Genomic DNA, 21,190 nt, shown 5'->3' on the forward strand with positions numbered 1-21,190 from the left:
ATGTTTTCTTCTGCGGCTAAGGAGTCCTGGAAACCGTTGTTTTCCCACCTCTCTAGATCGAAGTCAATATTCCACTGGGCAGCGATCCCTCCACCGGGGCCACTGAGACAAGATTGGGCCCCCAAAACCCTTGTCTTTCCGAGTGCGGCCCTTGAGAACTCGCGCAGTTCTCTTCAACCCATGGGCGGGGTAGGGGCAGGGGCAGGGCCGGAGATGGCGTTGAGGAAAGGCGGTACCTTAATGCTGCGGAGCATGTTTCCTCAGGGGACAGTATTGCGCGTGGCACCGAGTATCTTCTTTTTTCGCCCCCATTCCATCGGAGGCACCGAAGGGGTTAAGCTGGGTTGCTGCTGTTGCCGCCGCTGGAGAGAGGCTCCCGGGAAGCGGACTCTGGAGAAGCCGGGCTGAAGGGACCGGGGCGGAAGAGAGACCGGCCTCGACGTGCCCGCGCCTGCCGCGCACGCGGGGAGCGGGCGTGTGAGGAAGAACCGAGGCCGGCGGCTCGTTGCCGGAGCCTGGACCCGGCCAGAGGGACGCGAGCGAACTTTCCCAGCAGCTGGTGGTGCGGGTGTTAGCCCGACACCTCAATCTGCAGATCGCACCAGGAAGTTGTGGCGCCAGGAGGTCTGAGGGTGAGGCCGACCTGTGTGAGGCTGCTTTAGGTATTCCAGGAGGTGGGTTATCATTCCAGGGGTGACACGTGCCTTTTTTAACCTCCTTTCCTTCCTCTGCCCCTCCCCCCTTCACTCCTGCATCCCTCTTTCCCTTTTAGGTGCTTTATTTTACCGTACTGTATAAGGGGTGAACCAAGAAGTCCCTGTCCCACGGGGTGGGGGGAGGGGAGCAGCAACTCCCATGAGTTCGAGGGCAAAGCCCTTCTGCAATCTGTACACGTGGGAGGTGTGCGGCCAGAAGTTCCAGAACTTTGTCTTATTTAGAATACCTTTCCTCATCTCATCCCAAATTAACACAAAGAAGAAAAAGGGTACTTTGTTTAAAAAAAAAAAGGTGATGAGACCCAGGGTCTTCAGTGTTCGGTTATAGCCGACTGAACCCCGACCGGATTTGGGAGTCAAAAGATTCAGCTTCTTTGTTAGCAGTGATATCGGAATCTGTTGAGTTGCTCAATAGCCGCATGACTGGGCAAGTCATTTGGATCTCCCTCAGCTTCACTTGGCTATCTATTGGATGAGGGTCTAGTACAAAAGTTAAATTCCTATACCTTATCGAGGCACGGAGGGGACAACTTGGTTTTCATACACTATGCTGGCATAATACGTGCTTTAACAGTTCCTATCAAGTTGGAAAAGGTTTTAGTAGGGGACCAGCATGTCATCTGAGGACCGACCTTCCTAAGCTAAAGAATAATCCCCCTCTTCTTAAAAAAAAATGGTGTGGTTTTTTTTTTTTTTGAGGGGAGTGGGGAGAGTTTTAGCAGCTCGGATCAGTGAGGCATTCGGAGAATTCATTTCCAATAGGTGGAAAGAATCCTCGGAATGATATAATAGATCTTTTGGAGTATCGAAGAAGAAAATAAGAGTAAAAATATTTGCAATGCTACTCATATGGTGCTTTTTTTAAAAAAACTGTACTTCCAGTGTTGAAAGATTGAGCGTAAAGTGAAAAAAGCGCTTATTCCTCATTTCCTCTTTCTAACAATAGCTAATTTAATAGGTGAATGAGCTTTGGTTGCTGGATCAAAACAATGTGCGTTTGGATTTTTAAGGGCCTGAGTTACTAAAAATGTTCCGTAATAGCATTGTACATGCAGTTAGGCTTGGATGTTTTGCGTAGTACTCAACTGATTTTTAAATGTTTATTTTTTATTAGGAAAGGAGACTCGCTGAGTAGGGGAGGGGGACATATTAGGAAATGGTGAGGTAAAACAAACCATCTCAGTAAAAGTGAAGCATTAGAATTTTTGCTCCTGGAAATCTGTTAGAGTTCTTTAGTAAGGAGGGTTGAGTGATCCTCAGATTTGTGAACCACTTCTTTCAGGGATTTAATGTGCCACCTATTTCTTGAATTAACAGTGCGTTCTTATTTTAGAAAAGTGGGTTCAAAGGATGTTAATCTTTGAAACCCAGAGAGAAGGAGCACAAGATAAAGAGGAATAATGGAGGGTTCACAGCAATATTTTGTTAATTAGTTAGAATCCTTGGGGAAAATATCTCCATAATCTAGCCATTTGTGCTTTTTACATTATTTACCTGTCATTTGTGATGGAGTTGACTGTTGGCATGGTGTAGCTGTGAATTAAATAAATACCTTGTCCATGGTCTTAAGGAGTGGAATAATGAAGATGATCTGGTAATACAGAACAACTGTCATTTATATAGCCCTTAATGTGTTCCAGGCACTATGCTAATAAATACTTTATTTTCTTCCATTCCTCACAGCAATTATGGGAGGTAGGTACTATTATTATCCCCATTTTACAGATGAGGAAATTGAGACAAACAGTTAAATGAATTGGCCAAGATCATACAACTTGAAGTGTCTGAGACCACCACTATCACACTACAACACCTAAGTTAGCTTGGAGCCTGGCATCTACTAGCTGCTTGATAAATGCTAGTTGACATGAAATTCCTACTATGTGCAAAGTACAGGAAATAGGTTCAAAACTACAAACAGTTTCTGCTCTATGGGAACTTGCCATATGCTAGATGGAAACAATTATGTATAAAGATTAATGTATACTGGAGGAGGAAGGACGAGAGCACCTTGCAGAAGCTGTGGATTAGTAAAGGCTTCCCAGTGGAGGTTGCAAATGAGCTGAAGTTTTAAGGTGGCTGAGGACCAAGGCAGAGGGGACCCAATGCTGAGTTTGAGAAACAATAAGTAGCACTGTGCTAAGCTCTGGAAGTACAAAGAGGCAAAAGACAATCCTTGCCCTCAAGGAATTTACAATCTAATGGGAGAGACCATGTGCAAACAAATATATACAAAATCTAGTTATCCCCAGGATAAATTAACCAGGGAAAGCACTGGGGCTGGGGAAGGCTTCCTGTGGAAAGTGGGATTTTATTTGGGACTTGAAGGAAGCCTGGGAGATCAGTAGTTGGAATAGAGCAGAGAGAGCATTCCAGCCTTGAGAACAGCCAGAGAAAATGCCTGGAGCTAAGAGATGTAGTGTCTCCTTCCGTTGTCACTGGATCAAAGAGTATGTGTTGAGGAGTCAGGTATAAAAAGATGAGAAAGATGGGGGGGGTGTAGGTTATGAAAATCTGCTTTGAAAGCAAAACAGAGCACTTTGTACTGGAAGCTCTAGGAAAGTACTAGAGTTTATTGAGTAGGAGGATGACGTGATCAGACCTGTGTTTTAGGAAAATGACTTTAGTGGCTTAATGGGGGCTAGATTTGAGTGGAGAGAGACTTGAGGCAGACAGACTTTGCAGTAATTACTAGTGATGAGGGCCTGCAACTAAAGCGGTGGCAGTGTTGTTGAGGTTTAGGGGTGATAGGACCCTGAAATAGCAACAAATGGTCCCTGCCTTGAATGAATTCGACCCAAGCCTTCTTTCAGACAAAGGCAAGGTTTGTTAGAACACTGATAGAGGGCAGGCATGATTCCAAAAATCTACCATGTTGGCCAAACTCTTAAGAATCTGAGCCTTTGTGACACTTGTATTGGCAGGTGGGCCAGATTGAATCTGAGCACCTTGATGGAGGCAAGATGGATCTTATATACCTAACACTGTGGGAATACAAAAGGGTTCCATTTGGAGAATTAAGGGAGTAGTGATCTAGGGTGGGGCTGGGTGCTGACATTGAAAGGGCAGTTAATTAAATGGGAAGGGCCTATTGCTCTGGGTGAATGCCTGGGATCTGGGCCTTGTGGGAAAAGTCCAGGGGCTTTTCCTTTTTGGGGTCCAGATCCCAAAGGGGATCTGAGGGTTCAGATTCCATCCCCATCATTGTCAGAGGAGAGAAGGGGGTAGGTTTGAGAGATGTTGCAAAGGTAAAGTCAGCCGCTCCTTGGCAACAGACTAGATATAGGGGGTGAGAGATAGAGAGAAGTCTAGCATGACTTCTAGGTTTTGTACCTGAAAGACTGAGAGGTTGCCTTAGTAATAGAGAAGGTAGGAGCAGGAGAATGTTTTGGGGGAAAGATGATGAGTTCTGTCTTGGACATAGTGAGTTTCAGATTTCTACTAGAAGTTTAGTATGAGATAGCTGAAAGGTAGTTGGAGTGTGAGATTGGATATCAATAGAAAGATTGGGACTTTCCAGGTAGATTGGAAAATCATCAGCATAGTGATGGTAAAGTCCATGAGAGCTGATGAAATCACTAAGTGAAATGGTAAAGAGGAAGAAGAGAAAATGGCCAAGGACATAACCCTGGGGAACATTTACAGTTAGAGGGTCTGATCTGGAGGAAGACTCAGCCAAGGAGACAGAGAAGGGTGGGTCAGATAGGTAGAACAAAACCTGGAGAGAGTGGTATCCTGAAAACCTAGAGAGAAGAGAGTATCAGTGGAGGATAGAGTGATCAAAAGTATTAAAGGCTGCAGAGAGGTTAAGGAGAATGAAGGTTGAGACCAGGCCACTGGCTTTAGCAAATAGGAGATCATTAGTAGCTTTGGAGAGAGCAATTTCAGTGGAATGATAAGGTCTGAAGCCAGACTGTAAGTGGATAAGAAGAGATTGAGAGAAGAGAAAGTGGAAGCACCAATTGTAGACAGCCTTTTCAAGAAGCTTAGGGATAAAGGATGATTGTTAGCAGGGATAGAAGAATTAATTAAGTGAGGGGTTTTGTAGGGTGGGAAGCTATGAGCGTGTTGTTTGTAGGTAGTAGGAAACGAGCCACTAGGCAGGGAGAGATTAAAAATAAGTGAAAAAGTGGAGATGACAGAGGGGCAGTCTGTTGGAGGAGACAGGATGCAATGGGATCACTTAAACAAGGAGAGGGATTAGCTTTGGTAAGGAGCGAGAGTAAGGCCTCTTTTTTATCTGAAACAGGAGTGAAAGAGCAGAGTGGCAAAAAAGTACCTGAGTCATAGAAGATGAAGAAGAGGGAGTGGGGAATGGCCTCATTTTTTTCTCTATGATACGAGGCAAGGCTGGGGGGGGGGGGAGGAAGCCATGGGAGATTTGAGGAGGGATAAAAAGGTTTGGAAGAGACACTTTAGAGAGTGTGATAGTGATTTGATAAGGGAGATAACAGCAAGTTTCACTAATCACAGCTTATAGCCAGATATAGTAGCTTTTATTCTCATGGAGTTGGAATGAGCAATAAAGATTTACCAGGACTCACATACACAAGGGATTTCATTAAAACAGCTTTCCCTCTCAAAATTAAACTTGTCTTGCTGTAAAAGCCAATCATTAGAATCCTTTCTATCTATTGTACATAAACTTCCAACTTCTCAGCAAGCTAAGTTCATTATTTAGGACCTATATAACTCAAACAAGTTCTTTTCCTGGGGCCGATGAACTAGCCCATGCAGATGGTTTCCAGGGGCCTTGGCAGTTTGCAAAATAAGGAGAATTAACATGGACCTCAGAGAGGGGTTAATACTGGTGCCCTTGCCTGCTGACTTCCATGCATACAGGAGGACTGTTCTGAATGGGTAGAACCAACCCCATAAGGCTTTACACAATTCCCTTCTTTCTACATACCGTAATCAATGAACAGTCTTAGGTTTTAGCATTAAAACAGTAACCCCAAATAACTTGGTTAACAATCTTACAAGTTTCATAAGTGCTAGCCAAATTGTTTTAGCTGTAAACTTTTCTTTAACTACAGACAAAAGTAGAAATACCTGGTTTTCTAAATGGCAGTTATAAAACGTTGTAAGACAGGGTTAGCAAGGCTGATAAAGTAATATAACTGGTTTTACACAATTTTTTTCATCTTTTAGTTTCAACAAAATTCAGATAAAAATTTCTTTGTCTAACACCATTTCTGGCTCACAATGGTCACTCAGTATAGGAGAATTTTACTACAATTTAGAAATACAATAATAACACAAGCAGAAACCTTCAGATGACATTAATTGAATTGCCAGATCATTACATATAGAAGATTGGGCCTACCAAATGTAGAGGCTTTTCTTCTCTCTCCATAGTTGCAGAGCCTGGTTGTGGACTCAAGGGTGGTAGATTCAGGGATTTGGGAAAGGGGAGAGAGAGGGACTAAGGACTGGGGAGTGCTGGGAGGCTGTAGAGTCCAGCACCTGAATTAAAGGTCCAAGGAGTCATTGAGGAGGGGGTTTTCGTGGATAAGGAGGAGGGGCCCTGAGGAACCTTTGCTTCCTAATAGGAGTCGTTCAGCTTTGGGGAACTTGGAGCACAAGCTCCAGGTTCTGGTGGTGTGGGGGCAAGGACTTGGGGACTTGAGAGAAGAGGTTCCTCTGCTTGCCTAAAGGGATGGGCTTCAGGGTGCCCTGGGGTCCAGGGCTGTTGCCAGTGGGGTCCCTGATATAGCTGCTATACCTTTCCCCTTTTTCTTTTCACCAGGTTGGGGAGGATAGCTCAAATTCCCTACCATTCTTCAGTTCTCTCTTCCGTTATCTGATCTGGGATGAAAGGAGTTAACGGAATCTGCTAAAATTTTAGCTGCTGTAACTTTTATTGCAGCTATGGCTCATCAGAGACAAGATGACAGGGTGAAAGATCTTAGTGGTTCTAACTTTTACTCAAGTAAACTTCACTTCTGTGTTCACTCCTTAAAAAAATTTTTTTTGAAAGTGAGAACTTTGAACTTGTCAGTCAAAGGTGAGTGGGACTCTGGGAAAGATCCAGTGGCACCTAGTCCCCCTGCCCACTACTGGGGAGCTCAAAGTGTCTCTTTTTCAGATCTGTGTATTTTCTCAATTTGCCGTATTGCCAAATAGTATAATAAATTCTGACTTATCTTAAACATCAAATTAGGAGTAACACATTTACTTAAATCTGAGGGAAAAAGATTCCCGCTTTCTTTCTTCCTTTTCACATTCCAAATTTGGCCAGAATTGGAATGGAGGAAGAAAGAATTTTTTTTTTCCAACAACCTCCCAAAAGTTTTCAAACCTTTGACTCTCAAAAACCTCTATTCACACTGTTTGTGCAAATAGATTATACCTTCCTTAAACTTTCTGCACATGTTCCTTTTTCCTGCTTCCTTAAACTTTCTTGCCTTTTCTTTCTGGTGGATTTTGATTAAAGCCCCTGTAAAACTGCACATACCTTATTTCTTTCTGGTTCTGACCTGACACTTCTCTTACCCTTTTCAACTTGCCTTTTCCATTATCTAAACAACAAAATATTTTTCTCTTTCTTTCTCTCCCCTACCCCCTGATGCTGTTGCAGTCAGAGAGGGAGGGAAGAGGGGGAAAGAAAGAGCTGCATTCCAAGAAGAGTCAGATTACACACTCACCTCACACAAAAACATAAACACAGAACAGACACAGAGAGAAAACGACAGGACAGGGAGAATCCGAAAGCTCGGAGAGGATTGTTAGAAATCCCCTGCACAAATTAGACCTTTGCTTGGCCCTCCAGAATGTAACAGAGGCCAGGTGCCATGCATTATTGGGGTCTTGTAGGCCATGCTTTAATATGACCTGGGACAGATCCCTGGATGTAGGGGAAATGTGCCCATCTCTGCCTGTAAGCCTTAGAATAAAAAGGGGTACCAATAGCTCCTGTAGCATACCTCAACCGCAACCAGCGTCCTGGAGGGGGAGTGAGAGAGAGGCAATGTGTTCCCCAAAACAAGGCGTCCCTCATCAGAAGGTGGAACTATGCCGAGGCCTGTCGAAGGCCAAATCCAAGCCTGTTAAAGGCTCAAATCAACCATCCTTGCAAGCAGTGCCTAGGGTGCTTTAGGGGAGAAACCTGTCTACAGGGCTAGGGGAGGGGAGGCTTACCTTGAGTTGAAGAAGGCTCAAGACCGCAGACTGTGCCATCACATTGGGTGCCAGAAAAGTTGAGGGAGAAAAAACCAGGGATTCAGGAATCCCAAAACTAAAGTTCCCAGGACTGGAGTTCTCAGACGGGGTCGTTGAGGGGGAGTACAGGGTCGGGGCTGTCCAGAATGAATTCATGATCTCAAGCATTCTTTAAGTCAAGGTGGTAAAGATTTATTATGCTTTACAGTGGGCAAGAGTTCTTAGGGAACCTGCAACCTTACAAGTACACAGGAAAAGTTTTTACACGAGATTTGGGGGTGAAACATGTCAATTAGGTGTTTTGGGGTGGGATTAGGGAGTGTTAAGGGGTGGTTACTTCTTAAAAGAAAATGCACTTTTGGTATCTACAGTGCAGGCATATTACCCAGAGTTCACTGGGAAATAGCCCAAGGGGGTGCTGCTAGGAAGAGTGGTTTTGACTGTGAAACATCAGTAAGTTAACTAACTGGCAGGGCTGACTGGGAATATCTGGGTGGCCCTCATCAAATGTCTTGTTAGACAAAATAAATGTAAGAGAGTATACATTTGACTACATCTAGGATACATATCAGTAAGGTCAGTAAGTAGTGAATATTGTCATGATCCAGTGCATAGCCATTTATCAGTACACAGTGAGTAGATAGGCACAGCTGCTTACTGTGAAAGGAGTAGAGATAAGTGTGTTGCTGGGGCATGCTTCCCTTGAGCTACAGAGACAGTATTTCAAGGGTAGGGAGAGATGTGATTTTAGAACTGGATGTGGTTTTGGAATTGAGGTTCAGGCAGAGGTTGTTAGAATTAGGGTCCAAGCACAAGCATCCAAGCACCCCATCAGGCCTAGCTGAGGTGATGTAACATAAATTTGTAGTGGACCTAGATGGAATAGTCATGTGATTTTTCTCCACCTTCATTCAGCTGCACACATGCAGAAATGAAGGTGAAAAATGGTGGGAGCCATCTGAGGCTGAGAGTTGACAGGGGGAAATTGGTGGTATAAGAGGGGTAGGGATTCAAGAGAGAACAGTGTGGAGTAGAATGGCTTCACCAAGGAATCAAGATGGGAAGAAGGGGAGAGAATGGTCAGTGCAGGAGAGATGGCCTGGGAGAGAATAGAGGGCTCAAAGGATTGGAGATCACACTGAGGATGAAGAGTGGGGTTATATAAAGGAAGGCAAGAGGGAGAAAGGAAAAATCAATAGATTATGGTCAGATAAGGGGATTTCAGAATTTTTGCTCATGGAGGTAGTACATTTGTGGGTGACCCAGGTGAAGTGGGGGAGTAGTTCATAGCAGCTGAGTAGGTTGAGGAAGTGTGTATGTTAATGTCCTCCAGTATGAGGGCACTAAAGTCAATGTGTATGTTAAAGTCCTCCAGAATGAAGGCAGTTGGGGAGGAGAGGAGAATTGTAAGCCAGGTATGGAACTCATCAAGGAAGGAAAAGGAGTGACCTGGAAGTTGGAAGACAACAGTTACCAGGATCTTGTTTGGGTAGTAGATAGTGAATAGCATAAACCTCTATGAAAGAGAGAAAGAGAGAGAACCTGGAAGTGTCAGTGGGGAGCAAGGAGTATTCCAATTTCCCCACCTCAACCACTGAGCCCAGGATTATGAGTGAAGGTGCAGCTGTTACTCAAGAGGGTGGCCAGGGAGTCTGTTTTCATCATTGAGGAGCCAGGTATCAGTAAGGGCTAGTAAATGGTAGGAGGAGGAGAGGAAAAGATTTTAAGATGAAGAAAAGTTTGTTGCTTATAAAGCAGGCATTCCAGAAGGTACAGTGGAAAGGCAGGGTGGACTTAGGATGAAACTTTGTTGGAGGGTTGAGGGGGATAGGAATGAGGAATTGGGTGGTAGGGGGTGTGGAATGGGTTTTGAATGCTGATCTTTAGGAGTTCAGTCACTAGGATGTGAAGAATCTGATCAGGTGTGAGAATGTTCATCACTGAATGCAGGGCACTCCTCCTCTACCCTCAAAAGACAGGTACAACAGGAGATAAGAAGCTTGAAATTAAAGGGAGAGTGCTTTTTGCACTGGAGGTGCTCCACGTTCCAGTTGGGGGATTGGGTTGAAAGCAGGAGGTGGAAAATTCCTTGTGCCAGTACAGATGGAAGTGGTTTTGTTGGGGCAGATTGAAGATGCTTGGCCCCAGCAGCCTTTCCTCGGGGGACAAGCTGTGTCAAGCTAGAGATGGAAGGCCACCACTCTGGGCCAGGCCCTTATCACCTGCAGTATTTCAGTAACTTGCTGACGGATCTGCCTGCCTCAAGTTTCTCCCCATTCCAGTCCATCCTTCATTTAGCCATCAAAGTGATCTTCCTGAAACATAGGTCTGATTGTGGCATTACACAATAAACTCTAGTGACTTCCTGGAACAAATAAAAAATGCTCTGTTTGGCATTCAAAACCGTTCATAACCTAGCCCCCTCCTACCTTTCCTGTCTTCCTACACCTTACTCCCCAACAGATATTTTTTGATCACTATCCTTCTGGCTGTTAAATGGTTACATGAACCGGACACTTCATGTCTTAGCCCCAGGCATTTTCTCTGACTGTTCCCCATGTCTGGAATACTCTCCCTTTTCATCCATGCCTCCTGGTTAAATTGGGTTCCTTTAAGTTTCAACTAAAATCCTACCTTCTACAGAACTCCTTCCCCATTTCCTCTTAATTACAATGCTTTCCCTCTATTAATTATTTCCTACCTGTCCTGTATGTAGCGTGCTTGTATGTATTTGCTTGTTGTCATTCCTATTAGAATGTGAACTCCTTAGGGGCAGGGACTGTCTTTTGTCTCTTTTTGTATCCCTAGGGCTTAGCATGGTGCCTGGCACATAATAGGTGCTTAATAAATATTTGTTAATGGACTGACTTATCCATGGTTAGTGAACAGGGTCAGCTGGATGAAGGTCAAGCAAGGGGTTGTTTCAAGGTAGAAGAACTTATTGACTAAAAAACTAAAAATTTGCCAAATCTGGAGAGAGTAGCTCAGTTTTTGCTCCTACTCATTAGCAATAGGAAACTTAACTGTCTAGGTGATCTTCCATTTTTTGAATAAGGTATTTTTTTTTCTATGCATGTTTTTCCAAAGAAGTGACAGTTTGACTGACCTTTTGAGGGAAAGAACACTGGATCTGGCATCAGAAGACCCATGTTTGAATCCTGGCTCCACTGTGGGCCAGTCACTTAACCCTCCTGGGCCTCAATTTCCCTTGTTGTAAAATGAGTGGGTTGCATTAGATGATTTCCCAATTTCTTTTAACTTTTCAAATTTTAGTCCTGTGTTACAGATGACTGAGTGATCACTATAGATCACTAAGCTACTAGTAGGTGTTTTATATTCAGATTATTAGGGATAGGGATTTAGAGGGCCTTTGATTTCATTGATAGTGAACTCTCAAATGAAAAAACTTCCACTAAATTCAGGTTGTCACTTTGTCTGCAGTTTATAGTCTTAGTTTTGTGGAGCACCAAGGGTCTAAATGACTTCTGAATGAATTGGTCCAGGAATTTAATAGGGGAAAGAAAGTGGGCTAGATCACATGCCTGATCCCTGACAAAAAGATGTATCTTTTTAAAACACATAACTATTGGCAATGGTTGAGATTCTCAGAATTTTAGTAGCTAATCTATATGCCAGTGAAGAGGTATGTGGCAAGTGAGATGCAGCTTTCTAGTGATGAACTGTACACAAGAAGTAGTATAATGCTGTCATGATGTGTATGCTTAGGAAAGAAGTCAACTTGGTCATGTGACAAGAGTGAGAGAAAGTAATAGATTCATAGCCTTCATTTTTCATTGTTACCTAGGAAACTTGAGAAGACCTAGAGGAAGGCCCCTAGCATCTTAGTAGGAATCTCTGTGGATGATCTATTAATGAGCATGGACGAGTGTTTCATAGTATGAGAAAGTATAGATGGGTTGTTTTGTACAGATGGAAGGAATGCCCGTTTGAAGAGAGCAGTGTTAGGAGAAATTTTTTACTGTTATGAGAGATTTTGCTCCTGTTATTAATTTTTATTTGGGGTTCAGGACTGTTTCTCCTGGTTAGGAAGTTATTGAGCTGGCTGAAACCGGTTATATTCCTGAGATAAGAAGCCAAAAGGGAGTTTGAGCTTCCTTTAACTTGCTTTAATTGTGAAAGGATGTTCTTGGCTCCAATCCTTTGGTTATCTTTGTGACATAAAAATCTGTCCCTCTCAACCATTTGTAAACTCTGAATCTTGGAAAGAAGTTTTAATATGTAACTAAGTCTGTTTGGCTAGGTCTGCTAAGAACATGTAAGATTGCTGTATGTCAAACATTATGTATTGTCTTTCTGGTGTAATTTTTCTCTATAAAAGCTTTGTCAGAAACGTCAATCCGGATTATTTTTCTGAGTCTGCATCAGAGATCTATGTAGAAACATAAGCAATTTGGTTGTTATTGGAGTTGAATCAATTTTGCATATATTGTAGAAACTTAGTTATGATTGATATACCTTTCTTAAAATCCTTTCCTGAAATACCAGACCAAGTTTTCTTTCATAGCTAATGATTATTAAATTGACATACCTGATAAATTCCTCTGTGTGTGTGTGTGTTTGATTCTGCTAATTCATTTGCATTAATTTATTCAGCATATATTACCATTACGACCTGTCCCATTCCCTGGTCCTTTTAAACTGTTCCTCATATGACACTTTATCTCCCATCTTTTTGAACTGGTCATTCTCTATGCTTGACTTACTTTTGACTTACTATTGACTTACTTTTCACCTTTGCCTCACAGAATTCCCAATCCCTTGCTATCTTCAAGACTCAATTCATGCACCACTTTCTAAATAAATCTTTTTTTAATTCCTCCATCTACTTCCATCTCCCACATTATATTTAACTAACTTGTATTTTGTGTTTTTGTATGCAATGCTTGTGTATACATATAAGCATATATTTTTATACAAATATTTAGGCACATGTTGTCATGCCCTACAGAATGTAACATCCTTGAAAGAAAGGATTGTTTAATCTTTTGTCTTTGTATCCCCAGTGTCTAGCACAGTAACTGGCACATGGTAGGTGCTTAATAAATGTATCATAATTGATTGAGCACAGTTCATTACGTATACTATGAGAAGCATGAGATATACGAAAATAAGATGAAATAATATGACCTACCAGGAGCTTCCAATGTAGTAGGGTGATAAGAGATGTACCAGTCAGTGAAAAAGCATTTATTAAGCGCCTGTTATGCGCCAGCACTATCCTAAGTGGGAATTCAGAGACAAAAGTGAAATTGTTCCTGCTTTCATGAAGCTTACATTCTTTTGGGGGCAGATTATATACTTGTATAGGTCTATACAAGATTACATACAAAGTAAATGCAAGACACCCTTGGAGAGCAAACACTACTAATTGGGGAACCAGGAAAGGCCTCCTGCAGAAGGAGGCCTTTGAGCTTATTTCTGAAGGAAGCCAGGAATTCTAAGAGGTGGAAGTGGAGAGGGAGAGCATTGCATCCCTGTGGGGGGCAGTCAGAGCAAAAACATCCAAATGGGGGATGGAGCATTGTATGTATGAAGTCAGTAGATTAAACCATAGTGTGTGTGGAGGACAGTCCTGTACAAAGAGACTGGAAAGACTGCAGTGAGTGGACCAAAGTTTTGAAGAACTTTAAATGTCCAACAGAGGAGTTTGTGTTCTATTTTAGAGGCAGTGTTGAGCTTCTGGAGTTTACTGAGTAAGGAGGACTGTGAAATTATCAAAACTGGGCCTGTGGCATTTACAGTTCTTCACCACTTGGCCCCTTTTTACCTTTCACACTGTCTACATTCTGCTTCCCTCCCTGTACTCTGTGATCCAGCCATAGTGGCCCACTTGCTGTTTGCCTCACATGACTTGATCTCTGTGTCTCTGCACTCAATGCTCCCTAGGCCTGGAATGTTCTCTTTTTTAACTTCCTCCCCTTAGATCTCTGGCTTGAAGACTCAGCACAAGAGCCCTTTCTCTAGGAAACCTTCCCTGGTCCCCCCAGATGCGAGTGCCATTCCCTCTAGAGTTACCTTCCATGTATTCTGTATTTATCTTGTGTATTTGGATTCTTATGTGTTGTCTCTCCCAAGCTTCTTGAAGGTGACTCTTTTTATTTTTTATTTGTATCCACAGTTCTTGTCACATAATAAGCATTTATTAAATGCTTAATTGATTGATTGGATCAGATTGGGAGACATTTGAGGCAGGGAGATTAAAACACTAGAAAGACTGGAATTTGTGAATCCCTTGAAGGACCAATCCACGTTGACTAATGCAGTGCATTTTTTTTAAATACATAAAGCAAAGTATGTTGAAATTGTATCTAGTTCTGGTTCCCCTATCTACCCCCACCCCCCAGTTAATATAATAAGTTTATAAGTAGCTAGTAAGGTAACAATACAGACAGTTCTTTATATATATTCACATTATAAATATTTGACTTTACATAAAGAATTCTGAAAGAAATCTGCATTCCCCAAAAGCACCTATGTTAATTTTACTCTACAGCGCTATGCTCTCTCTTTCCCAGCTCCTGCCCTTCTTGATGCTCCCCAGTCCTATTCCTCCCCAACTTAAAAAAACAAACAAACCGAAAACACATAAAAACAAAAACACAAAGAACCCTCCAAGTGAAGGCAGAAGAGACTTCTGGAGAGACTGCTGCCTTCATATGGGGCCTTGGCTTTAGATTTCCAGGAGCAGAGAGAGAAAACCTTTGCCCCCTTTAATTGTTAAATATTAAGGAACAATTCGAGTGGAGGCAATACGGTGTAATAGAAAGTATGTTGGATTTGGAGTTAGAAAACTTGGGTTTAAATCTCTTTTTGTATACTTACTACCTGTTTTTTCCATGATTGGCTATAGAATCAATATCTTTTAACCTCTCAGAGCCTCAGCTTTCCCATCTATTAAATAGGGATATTATTTCTACTATTACCTTATGGTGTTGGGAAGGTAAGTACTCTGTAAGCCTTAAAGCACTTACAAACTTTAAAGCATTGTATAAATGTGAGTTGTTAAAAGTGTTTTGGGTAACATTTGTTTGCCTGTGAAAGTAAAAATGTGGAATTGCTTATTATCCTTATGGTTTTTTTGTTTGTTTCTAAAGTTAGGTTTACTCAGCATGTTCCCACTGGCTGAAAAAGACAAGCCTATTGCCTGGTTGCTGTTCAGTACTGGCACTTGTCCCCGATGTATCTTCAGATTCTGTTGTGTGGATTTCCATGCACCTTACAAACTTCCATACAAGGTCTTTTCATATTTTTTAAATTAAAAAAAGAGTGTGTATATACATGAATATCTGTATTATGGCTTTATATTTGTTCCTAATCTTTTAGTAAATATAAGCTTTTGACATTAACAAAATGCACATGCAGAAGATTACTGACAACTATCATGGAAATGATTATCTTTCATAGTAAGACAATTAACAGGTATTAAAATTCATTGATTTACTTATCATAGGATCATAAGTCTTGACCTGGAAGGGACCTTATAGATCATCTAGTTCAACCTCCACATTTTATAGCAGCGGAAAATGAGGGGCAGAGAGTATATAAGTATTATGATGATGATGACTTGCCCAAGGTCACATAGGTATGCCCAAGGTCACTATGGACATAGATACTAGTCTGACCAAAAAACCCCATTATCCTGCTGCTGACCTGGCTCTCTAACTTTTAAAAGCTACATTCTGGAATTAACATTTGCCTTTAAAATCCCTCTCTTTATGTTATTGAATTTAAGTAATAATGCTGGCAATTTTTTATGATGGTATAGGATGATAGGAGTTGCTCTGAAATTGATGGGAACAAAAATCATCTAAATATTCTGTATTTAATACTTTTCACTGATATTTTAGTATGTGGTACCTAATTACTTGAGAGGCATTACCAAAAAAAGAAAAACAAAAAACCTTATTCAACTTTCTTTCTTTAGGACTTGCTTAGGGAGCTAGAGAATTTCCTGAAAACTGAAGATGATGATTTAACTTTGGAGGCCAGCAAACCACCTCTCAAGAAGATTCGATTGCAAGATAGTGAGGCTCAAATTGATGATCAGAGTCAAAATGGTGGGGAAATGACTGCCATTGTGAAGGACGAAAACATGATACTTGAGAAGCCATATCTAAATGCATGCAATATATGCTTGGGAATTCTGCAAGAATTCTGTGAGAAGAAGTTTATTAAAAAGGTAAATGATTAGTTGTTCTTGCTAAATGTTTAGGTTGGAAGAGATTTTTCTTGATTTAAGACTTGAAATGATCTTGGTCGTACAAGATTATTTGATAACAGAGATGACCTTATTTGACAACCCTCTGATCATTAATATCAAGCAAGGCATAACAAGGGAGAAAGTATGCTTGACAAAGCTGCTCTACACTATGATTGAAGGAGATCCAGGGCAGAATTCAAGTAGATATGGGATTCCTTATTGATGGTCAGGTGTTCCACATGCTCCTGACATTGTTGGGTGATGGAGTTTCTTGTTCAAGAAGCAGCAAGGTGGCCAGTGTTACTGTATCAAAGAGTATCTGGTAGTAGTGTAAGGAGTAAGAAAACTGGAGAGGGGCAGGTTATGAAGGGCTTTCACTGGAGTTTATTGAGGTGGGGTGGAGGGGGTGACATGGTCAGACTTCCACTTATTAAGGAAGATCGCTTTGGAAGCTGAGTAGAAGATGAATTGTAGTAGGGAGAGACTTGAGGCAGGCAGACCAACCTTAAGGCTATTGCAGTAGTTCATCTGGTTCAGTTGCATTTTATAAATGAAGAGACAAGGCCCAGAGAAGGAAAAATACCTGTAGAAGGTCACAGCCAGTTGAATGACAAAGTTGGGACTAGAAGCCAATTTTTATGATTCTCACTCCAGTGTCTTTTTCTAGTGTAGATTACAGAATTTGGAAGTATATTTGTTCAACTAAAAGTTTGGAGTATTGTAATGCCAACTAGTTGACCAAAATTTCAGGTTAAAGAGTAAAATTTCCAATAGTTCCTATGGATTTATGTAAATGTAATCATTTTTCAGGTATGTCAGAAGGTTGAATCTGCTGGGTACGAGTTCACCAACTTGGTATTTTCAGTGTCCTTTCCGCCACAGCTGTCTGTAAGAGAGGTATGGCCATTTTTACCATAATCTACATTAATAGGTGGTTAAAATATGGGAAAGTGGAATGAGGTAACAATTTATTTCCTATTTCATATATCTTTCTAAATATTAAAAGAAATATATTAGTGGTAAGTAGATGCCTGAATAAATGAATGAGTTATTACATAGTGTTTTCTTTCAGGAGCTGCTCCCCTTTTGAGTGTAGTGAATAGTGGCAGGTGTCTGGCTAGTGTCCAGAGGTCTTTTATAGAAAATATCAGTGAGTTCATAATGGCTCTGGGAAGGAGAAGCACATTTTGAAAGACAAAATTTGTCTCTCCAGCTATCTATGAAAAACTTTCAAAAACTTTCTGTTCTTACTGGCAGTGTAGGGAAAAGAACCTGTCTGGAGTTTTCATTGAACTTGGGTACTTCATCTTTCTCCATTTGTAAAAAGAGAAAAATAATAATTTCAAATATTTTAGTACTTCAGTGATTGGTGATTTTCTTCTGTCAAGATAATCCTTTCACCAGTGCAGATCATGACTCTGTGATTTTGTAGATGATCTGCAGTTAAGTTTAAGTCCTAGAAGGGCTGATGTGCAGCACAGCTTAGTGGCTATAGGGCCACCCTATAAAGTCCACTATGAGTCTGTGACACACACTGTGTGACCCACCCTGGGGATGTCACGTACCCACTCAGTGCCCGAGGCTACTCTTCTGATGTGTATTAACAGAGGGAGTTTCTTAACTGGGTGTTCTCTGGACCAGCAAAATCACAAGTTTGGTTTCAAAAATTCCAGGCACCATACTAGGTGTTGGGGAGACAAAGACAAAAACAAATTAGACCCTGCCTCCAGGAAGCTACCATCTATAGACATGAAACAGTATATATGCAAAAGATTGAATACAGATGTAAAGTAAATACAAAGTATTATTGGGAAGGACGGGATGGGGGAGGAGAGACTCACCAGTTAAGAGGGGATCAGGGATGACCTTGTGAAGAAAATGATATTTGAGCCTAAGCCTTAAAGGAACCTAAGGGATCTAAGAGGATGAGATAAGGAGGAGGGAAAGCATTTTAGGCATGAAAACTGGACTATGCAATGGTGTGGAGGTAGGAGATGGAACATTCTATACAAGGATTAGCAAGTAAGCCATTTTGACTAGAAGGTAAAGTGCATGAAAGGGGGAAGATATCTAATCAGTCTAGAAAGATAGGTTGTAGCCAGGTGGTGAAGAACTTTAAATACCAAATAGAGGTGTTTGTAGTTTATCAGACGTTTGATACCTGTACGTTTGATACCTGTACGGAAGATGAAGCGGTGATAATGGTAATGACCACAATAACAGCAGCTAGTATTCGTAGAGTGTTTTAGGGTTTTCAAAATACTTTACAAATGTCTCATTTATTCACATGACAAGTCTGGGAGGGAGGTGTTATCTCCGTTTATAGTTGAGGAAGTGAAGGCAGACAGAGGTTACGTGACTTGCCCAGAGTTGCATATCTAGTTAAGTGTCTGAGGGCAAGTTTGAACTCACACCTTCCTGATTCCTGGTCCAAAGGCCTGTCCTTTGTATTACCTAGAAAATGGAGGCAAGGAGACCATTGCAGTTATGTCTGCAAATATGAGTGGAGACAAGGGGACCTGTGGAAAAGGTGTTAAAGCAGTAGGATCAGCTAGTCTTGGTGGCTAATTGGATGTGAAGACAAGGGTAAGGGAAATGTTGAGGTTGACTCTTAAGGGTTTTAATCTGGGTGACTGGAAGGCTGGTGATATCCTGGAAAGAGACAAGGAAGTTTGGAAGAGGGGTGAGTTTATGGGAGAAGGTAATGTGTTTAGTTTTTGGCTATGGTCTATCCATGTGGAGGTGTTGAAGATGTGGGCTAGAGCTCAGCAAGGAGAGAAGGTCTAGACAGAGATTTGGAGGTCATCTTCATGAATGTGCTCATTGAACGTAGGTGCTGAGCTGGAACAGACGACTGAGAGGGAAATGGTTGGACAGGTAAGAAGAGAACCAGGAGAGAGTAGTGTCATAAAAGCTTGAGGAGGGGAGAGTATTAAAAAAGGAGGGGATGATCAGCTGTGTTGAAAGCTAGAAGGGTCAAGAAGTACTTAGGAAAGTCTTCATTTAGCAAATAAGAGATCATTAGTAATCTTAAAACAGTTCCAGTTACATTGAGTGTAGTAGAAACTTAGATTACAAGGAATGAGAAATAAGAGTGAGGAAGTGTGGAGGCAGTGAATGCTGAAGTCTTTTTTTAGGAGTTGGTCTGTGAAAAGGACAGATATAGCAGGGTGACTTAAAGGTTTGACCAAGTGAAAGTTTTTTGAGGACAGGGAAAATTGTGGACATGTTATAGGTAGCAAGAAAAGAGCCAGTGGATAGAGAGATTGAAGATCAGAGCGAAAGGATGTAATTCAAGGGTCAAGATCCTGGTGTGTATGAGAAGGATGTGATCAAGAGCATGAGCCAGAGGGTCAGCTCTGGCAAGGAGGGCAAGGAGAAAGGGGGATTCAGTTGAGGAGGCTTAAGGTGTGGAATTGAGGAGAGTAGGAAGCATGTGTGAGGCAAAGTGCTCTACTGAAACAGTGAACAACGGGTGGTGAGGGTGCCTGGAGAAAAGTTGGGAACAGCTGCTGTTGGAGTACAGCAGAGGTTCGGTTCGGGAAGGCCACAAGAATTGCCTGGTAGTTTTCCTCTCTGTTCTTCCTCCTTCCTCACTTTTTATCTTTCCTATCTCTCCCTCTTTCACAGACCCCAGAGGTGTAGAGTCCTCAGACTCCTTGGTTAGGTAGCATGGAGCCCTGCTGGTATCCTGTCCATAGTAACCTCAGTGGGAGAGGACCAATCCTAGCGGGTTTTCTTGTCACCTCTTCTTCAGGCACAGAGAAGCCCTAGGGCTTCTCCTCTGGTAGGCTTTACCTTTTAGGTTAACTGCATCTACCACCACCACCACCACCACCACCCTCCAAGTTGTCCTCCCTTTTTTTCAAATTGCTGGGTCTTGTGGGGGATGGGGAGGTGAGGAGAGTTCATTCAAATCTAGCCTGAGCTGTCATGGAGGGACAAGACAGGAACCTACCATAGCCAGAACTGTTGCCTGTTCTGGTTGAACTTAGTACATGGTGAAGCTGAGTGGGATCACTAAGTATTGCAGCTTCCCACTGTCATTTCATGAGGCTTTATTTTCTGTGGTGTTTCTGTCTTTTCATCTTGTGGGCTCAGCTTTAATTATTCAAGTCTGGTAAATATTATCTTTATTTTGAGCTTGCAAGGTTGAGACTTAATGTGGAAAACCATTACTGAGCCATCTTGCCAATCAGATGATATGATTATCACCCCTTGCCCTCTAAGCCACTGTGGTAAATCCGAAAACAGTGCTGGCAGAGACTAGAATTAGATGAAATGCAAAGACTTACATGTGGATTCATAAAATCAGCTTCACAACCATTAGATGAGGAATGGGTAACTAATAAGTTTTCTTTTTCTTAGTTTTATGTTTTAGTGGACTGAGTGTGGTGTAGTGAGAGGTATCCTGGTTTGATGTCATGGGACCTGAATTTGAATCCCAGCTCTACTACTTACTTTCCTGTGACCATAAGCACAAACTATGATATGGCAGCCAAAAAAGCAATTGTGATTTTGAGCTGCAGTAAGGGAAGTTTAGGAGACCATATTTGCTTTAGGAATTTAGGAAGAACATTCATATACTAGGGAATGCCCAGAGGACGACAGCCAGAATAGTGAAAGCCCTTGACTTCATGCCATGTAAACATTGTTTGAAAGATTTGGGAGTGTTTATTCTGGTGAAGAGAAAATTCAGGGAGGACAAGACAGTTGTTTTCTGAAATTTGAAAGGTTATCTTGTGGAAAAGGGATTAGGTTTATTTTTTCTTGGCTCCAGAAGGTAGAATTCAGGACAGTGGGTGGGAGTTGCAAAGGGGAACATTTAAGCATTTGAGATATAGAAAAACTAAACAATTACAGCTATCTAAAAGTGTAATGATCTGCCTTAGATAGTAGTGGGTTCTCTCCAAAGAGCTTCAAGTAAAGACAGGATTTTTTCTCCAAGTATAGATTGAACTAAATGGCCTCTAAGCTAACATTTCAGAAAGTCAGTGATTCTGTGATTCCTCCCCAAGAAATATGGGAAAACTACAATGCTTTTAATTATTGTCTTCATTGATAAAGAAGTACCTGACCATTGCATGGAAAG

At 41.8% G+C, this 21,190-nt stretch overlaps 1 protein-coding gene across 5 annotated transcripts in view; it reads left to right on the forward strand.

Annotated features, from left to right (window-relative positions):
• The first annotated feature begins 332 nt into the window (after nt 1-332).
• The window catches only part of PUS10 (pseudouridine synthase 10), an 88,450-nt gene continuing 67,592 nt past the window's right edge, over nt 333-21,190 (forward strand). For 2 of the 5 annotated variants that reach the window (XM_036748738.1, XM_036748740.1), the window contains exons 1-4: nt 333-674; nt 14,993-15,133; nt 15,823-16,077; nt 16,909-16,995. In XM_036748738.1, coding sequence (XP_036604633.1) covers nt 15,008-15,133; nt 15,823-16,077; nt 16,909-16,995 — 468 coding nt within the window. In that variant the 5' untranslated portion in view covers nt 333-674; nt 14,993-15,007. Of the gene's footprint in view, nt 675-14,992; nt 15,134-15,822; nt 16,078-16,908; nt 16,996-21,190 lie in introns of those variants that run through there. The other 3 variants (XM_036748739.1, XM_036748741.1, XM_036748744.1) reach the window with 3 other exon arrangements.

This window comes from Trichosurus vulpecula, chromosome 3 (genome assembly GCF_011100635.1).
Source record: "Trichosurus vulpecula isolate mTriVul1 chromosome 3, mTriVul1.pri, whole genome shotgun sequence".
NCBI classification, from domain to species: Eukaryota; Metazoa; Chordata; class Mammalia; order Diprotodontia; family Phalangeridae; genus Trichosurus; species Trichosurus vulpecula.